The 5,093-nt window shown below is 44.8% G+C and overlaps 1 protein-coding gene across 2 annotated transcripts; it reads left to right on the top strand.

Moving 5' to 3' along the window:
- The first annotated feature begins 475 nt into the window (after positions 1–475).
- On the top strand, positions 476–4,468 carry LOC132403765 (uncharacterized). Of its 2 annotated transcripts, none has more exons than XM_059987433.1 (2): positions 476–630; positions 1,363–4,468. In XM_059987433.1, the coding sequence occupies exons 1-2, from the start codon at positions 547–549 to the stop codon at positions 2,587–2,589; spliced, it is 1,311 nt and encodes a 436-aa protein (XP_059843416.1). In that variant the 5' UTR covers positions 476–546; the 3' UTR covers positions 2,590–4,468. The 2 variants fall into 2 exon arrangements, with proteins under 2 accessions (XP_059843416.1, XP_059843417.1); XM_059987434.1 differs by having other exon boundaries at positions 619–756.
- Positions 4,469–5,093: the final 625 nt, after the last annotated feature.

Below are 5,093 nucleotides of genomic sequence, written 5' to 3'. Positions count from 1 at the left end.
ACTTTGGTAATAAATTTATTGTGATCCGATTGCCCTGCCAGCACTGAAGCCAGGCTTGCACTGCAGTGCGCTTGCTTTGCCCAACCTGCAGGTGGCAGCACGGCCCGGCGGGCGCGCCTGCTCTTCCCAGTCTGCAGGTGGCATCACTGCCCGGCGGGCGCGCCTGGTCTTCCCAGCCTGCAGGTGGTAGCACGGCCTGGCGGGCGCGCTTGGTCTTCCCAGCCTGCAGATGGCATCGCTGCCCGGCGGGCGCGCCTGGTCTTCCCAGCCTGCAGGTGGTAGCACGGCCCGGCGGGCGCGCCTGGTCTTCCCAGCCTGCAGGTGGTAGCACGGCCCGGCGGGCGCGCCTGGTCTTCCCAGCCTGCAGGTGGTAGCACGGCCCGGCGGGCGCGCCTGCTCTTCCCAGTCTGCAGGTGGCATCACTGCCCGGCGGGCGCGCCTGGTCTTCCCAGCCTGCAGGTGGTAGCACGGCCCGGCGGGCGCGCCTGGTCTTCCCAGCCTGCAGGTGGCAGTACGGCCTGGAGGGTGCTCTTGCTCGAAGTAACGATGGCGACAGCTGCGGAGAAGGCCGGGAGGAGTACGCGACCGAAACAAGAAAAGGATGAAGTCGCCTATAAACATCGACTGGAGGTTGGTGCTGAGGGGTACATAGAGGCGGTGTGATGGAATGCGGTCGCTCTCTTCACCCAGAACTTGGACTGCGTTAGTAGCAACAGGGGAAGCAGCTGGCTGCACAGCGCCTAGTGACCGGTTCAGGTGGATAGTCTGGCCAAGACGGACATCCTCTTCACCCCTCCCTCTCCCACCTCCGCCCTACCCCTTCCCACTCCTCCCCTCCTCCCTACCCTTGCCTCCTCTCTACCCTCCCATCCTCCCTACCCACAACCTCTCCCTCCCCTCCCCCTGTCCTCCTCTCCTCCCCTCCTCCCTACCCACTACCTCTCTCTCCCTCTCCCTTCCCCCTCTCCTCCCCTCCCCTCCCCCTCTCGCTCCCCTCCCCTCCCCCCCCCGCTCTCTCCCCTCCCCCTCCTGCTCTCCCCCTCCTCCCATTCCCCCTTCCTTTTTCTTCTGTTCACTACTCTGGCTTCTTACCTCTTCTCACCTGCTTATCACCTCCCCCAGGGTCCCAGGAAGGGGTTCCCTTTTGCCTGTGGTCCACTCTGTTCATCAGATTTCTTCCTCTCCTGCACTTTACCTTTCCCACCCACTTGTGCACATAATTTGGTTCAGATCAACTTTAGAATTCCTTCGTGTTCATAACAAATTTAATTTCCTACCACGCTCCAAGTCTTCTACCCTGAACTTGACTGGCTCACATCAGTGTCTTTTTTTCTGTTTTGATTAACTTGTTCTATCTTGCAGATGATGATCGGAGACTCCATCGACAATTTGGTTAAACGTATAATGCGACTCATTCTACAAGATACCTTTGAGGCCCAGTCGGAACTGCATACAACCATGCTGGATCTGTTTGAGAAAATTGGTATCACTGGAGCTGAGGATTGTCGGCCAGAAGCTCATGTCTTTTTCCAGCGCTTTGCTGAAATCGCATGGTCTGAGCTTGTGGACGAATGCTTTGCAGAAGGAAGCATGAAGCTGATTCACTCTCATTCAACCTTTTTTCAGGCTTTGGGTTTTTTACGGCGAATATCTTGTTATATGCCTTGCGTTAAACGAATGTGGGATAAAAGATACCGAATAGTTACAAATATTGGCATCATGCTTGTCTTTGATGGTGAAATTACTCACCTACGCCACTTCATCTGGCAGGAGTGCTTGAAAATCCTTTACAATTGCCTCGTCTTATGCAATGAAGATGACATAAAATATATCTGCCAATTGCAAATCTTTAACTGCTTGGAAGTAGCTTGGAAAATATCCGATGAACGATTGAACCTTGGGTTACTTGTAAAAGCATGGTTGGTTCTAGCCGAGCATTATCACATTCCAATTTGCAAGCAAACCTGGGATCGATCCACTTTCCCCCAAATAATCCATTATTTGTCAATGGAAGATGAATATGAGATGCCAGGGGTACTTGTTGCTAGAAAGGCCATTCAGGCTATCACTGATCCTCACGAATACAAGAAAAACCCTTATGTGCATTATAACCGTAAAGCAAGGTATATATCTACAATTACTGACAATGAAACCAAGCCCCCTGAAACCTTCCCCATCATATGTTCCTCGCCACTTTGTAACGAACTAGAAAACAGCCAGTGCCACTTCCGTACTTGTGACTCCTGTCGCCTTACGTATTACTGTAGTAAAGCGTGTCAGAAATACCACTGGAAGCATGGTCACAAGGAAGAATGCATTCCTGTGTATCCAAGGGAGGAAATCTTAAAATACTATACGGATGATGTGATAAATGACTTTCAGCTGTACTGTATGAGCCTGTCGAATAACAAGATGCTGGAATGTATTATGGGCCAGCCAATTCCAAAACGTAAGAAGGGAGATGGGATCCGCTGCTTAGGAGTCCTCATCAAAAATGAACAGGGTCAGTGGGTTACTATTGAAGAGCAAATCCCAGAAGCCAAGAAACATGGATTTCCTCACAGCAGAAGGAACAGACCAAAAGACTAAATAGTTTTCTATTTAGTCAAATAATATTTTCATCAACAATATTTGTTATGACATATAATTAAGACGTCATTTGTTGCCTGAACTGAAAATTCATTATTCTCAACTTGTTTCGCTTTAGTTACCACTGAGAACATTTGATTATGGTTCTGTCTTAAAGAGTCCATTCCTTTTTTCCTTTTCAATAAACTATTTTTCAAAGTTTTGTAAAATAGCTTTCCACAAATTGTTAAGGAAGAACCCTATTAGACTGAATGAACTTTGAGAAATGGCAATGTGATTTGTGCTTTATTCCAAACTTCTTAAAATTTTCTTTTATTGAGATAGTGTGACCTTTCAAGCCTTGACCCCCTAGCAATCCCCTGAGAATTAACTTTAGCCTAATCCCAGGACAATTTACAATGACCAATTAATCTACCAATTTGTGCATCTTTGGACTGTGGGTGGACACTGGTGAGGTCATGGGGAGAAGGTTCAATCTCCTTGTAGGCAGTGGTATTTGAACGTGGGTTGCCAGCACTGTAAAGCATTGTGCTAACCACTACACTACCATGCTCTATAAAGCAGCAGATTGTCATACTAGTTCATGCCAATTACTTTCAGCTCCAGTGATCCAGGACTGAAACTGATCTCAAATGCTGTCTGCTACATCACAGAATTGTTTTTCCTCTTATAATCCTGCCAGAGCTCTCAGGTCTTCCTCTATCAGTCTATAAGGGCTACAGACTCAGTTTACACTCTTAAACACCAGCTCAAAACCTATTTATTTAACCTTGCTTTTAACTATAACAGTTTTTTGTCTTATTTTCATGCTTATTTTTATATTTGTACTATTATCCCATTATAAAGCGTCTTGCAATATATCATCTGTATGAAAAGTGCTCTCTTACAGGACTGTGTACTTACATATACATTGCTAGGGTGCCAAAGACTTTTGCACAGTACTGTATTTGTCAACATGGAGTGGAGAACAGTTTTATAAATCTAGCGAGGGTGCAGTGCCATTGGACAAGTACCAGGGAAAGAGTGCCAGGATTGGGGTGTAGACACATCGTGAGACCCGGGGCAAGGTCATTTGATTCCAAACAGTTGGTGTATTGATCATTACAGAATGTTCCTCTCATACTTCCCACTCCCTCCCCTCTCCCTTGCCCTTTTCCCAACCATGATTCCCCTTTCCCTGCCCCCTTCCCTCTCTCAGTCCACAATAGAGACTCATCTAGAATCAGGTTTATCATCACTCACATATATCATGAAGTTTGTTTTTGTTTTTTTTGCAGCAGCATAACATTTCTACAGTACTGTGCTAAAGCACCCTAACTCTATATATATGTATAACATTATTTGTGATGATTGGCCTGTCTGTCCTGAGGAACACTGAATCTTAGAATGGTACAGCACAGAAAAGCCCCTTTACACCCACTTTAACCAGGCCCACCATGTTGCATCGACATTCATCCCATTTACTGCGTACTTCTTCTTTAAACATTACATTTATACAGCACTTTAACATCAGAAAATGTTCCTTGAGAGTGCTGTTTTGTAATCAAACAAAAGTGAAACTGAACTAACATTTATAATCTTTTTATAATCACTAAACATACTAATGTGATTTTTAAAAAGCATTGAATTTTAGATTAAATCATTGAGCAGTTAAATTCAGGTTAACCATAGTTAAGTTGCAATGGAATCGATGAGTAAATGTTTAAAATGGAATTGTGTGAAATTGTAAGTGCCTTATCTTTAAGTGGAAATGTATTTCAGTTTGAAGTTTTAATTATTATGTGGTGGCAATGTATTATAATTGAAATTAGTGCTCAGTGTCCATAGCGACTGCCGTCTGAATATGGCTAAAAAATAAATTGTATTTCTCAAAGGTTAATGCACCATAATTTGTTATTTAATTTATAGATTCAGAAATTTCAACCGGTCATTCTGCCTTTTAAATCTAACTTGCATGTAAAAATTTTTGAAGAACCTTTTGAGGGAAGGAAAGGGCTTTGGTCAAGCGAAAATAGATGTATTTCATGCCTTTGTACTTCATTAATTTTATGTATAAACTTCAGATAGTATATCTGGAGAAATAATGTGGTGTATTTATATTCTTTGCTTAATTTGGGCCTGCATAATCATCATTTATTGTTTTATGAGTAAGGATCAAGGAGTCAGGGCAGAGGAGTGGAAGAAATCCATTTAGTTCCTTTACCTACTCTCCTCTTTCCACTTTCCACAGGGATTGTTCCCTGAGTGACTTCTTTTTCCATGGATACCTCACCCGGCACTTAACCCTGCAAGTGACTTAAGTGCTACACCTAACCATTTACCTCCTCCCTTTCAGGGCCTCAAACAGTCCTTCTACGTGAGGCAATTCTGTTTGGTGCTCCCAATGCGGTTTCCTCTACATTGGTGAGACCTGTAATAAATTGAGGGGCTACTTCATCAAGCACCTCTGCTCCATCTGCCAAACGCGGTATTTCCCAGTAGCCAAACATTTGAATTCTGATATC

Source organism: Hypanus sabinus, chromosome 13, assembly GCF_030144855.1.
Source record: "Hypanus sabinus isolate sHypSab1 chromosome 13, sHypSab1.hap1, whole genome shotgun sequence".
In the NCBI taxonomy this organism is placed as follows: domain Eukaryota; kingdom Metazoa; phylum Chordata; class Chondrichthyes; order Myliobatiformes; family Dasyatidae; genus Hypanus; species Hypanus sabinus.
Note: the sequence above shows the minus strand (reverse complement) of the source record. Positions and strands in the feature narration are given on the sequence as shown.

What these genes read in the sequence shown, in the direction of transcription:
- LOC132403765 (XM_059987433.1), top strand. Translation starts at nt 547, where the DNA reads ATGGCGACAGCTGCGGAGAAGGCCGGGAGGAGTACGCGACCGAAACAA. An exon ending in CCTATAAACATCGACTGGAG is followed by an intron (nt 631 to 1,362) that starts GTTGGTGCTGAG and finishes TCTATCTTGCAG; the next exon opens with ATGATGATCGGAGACTCCAT.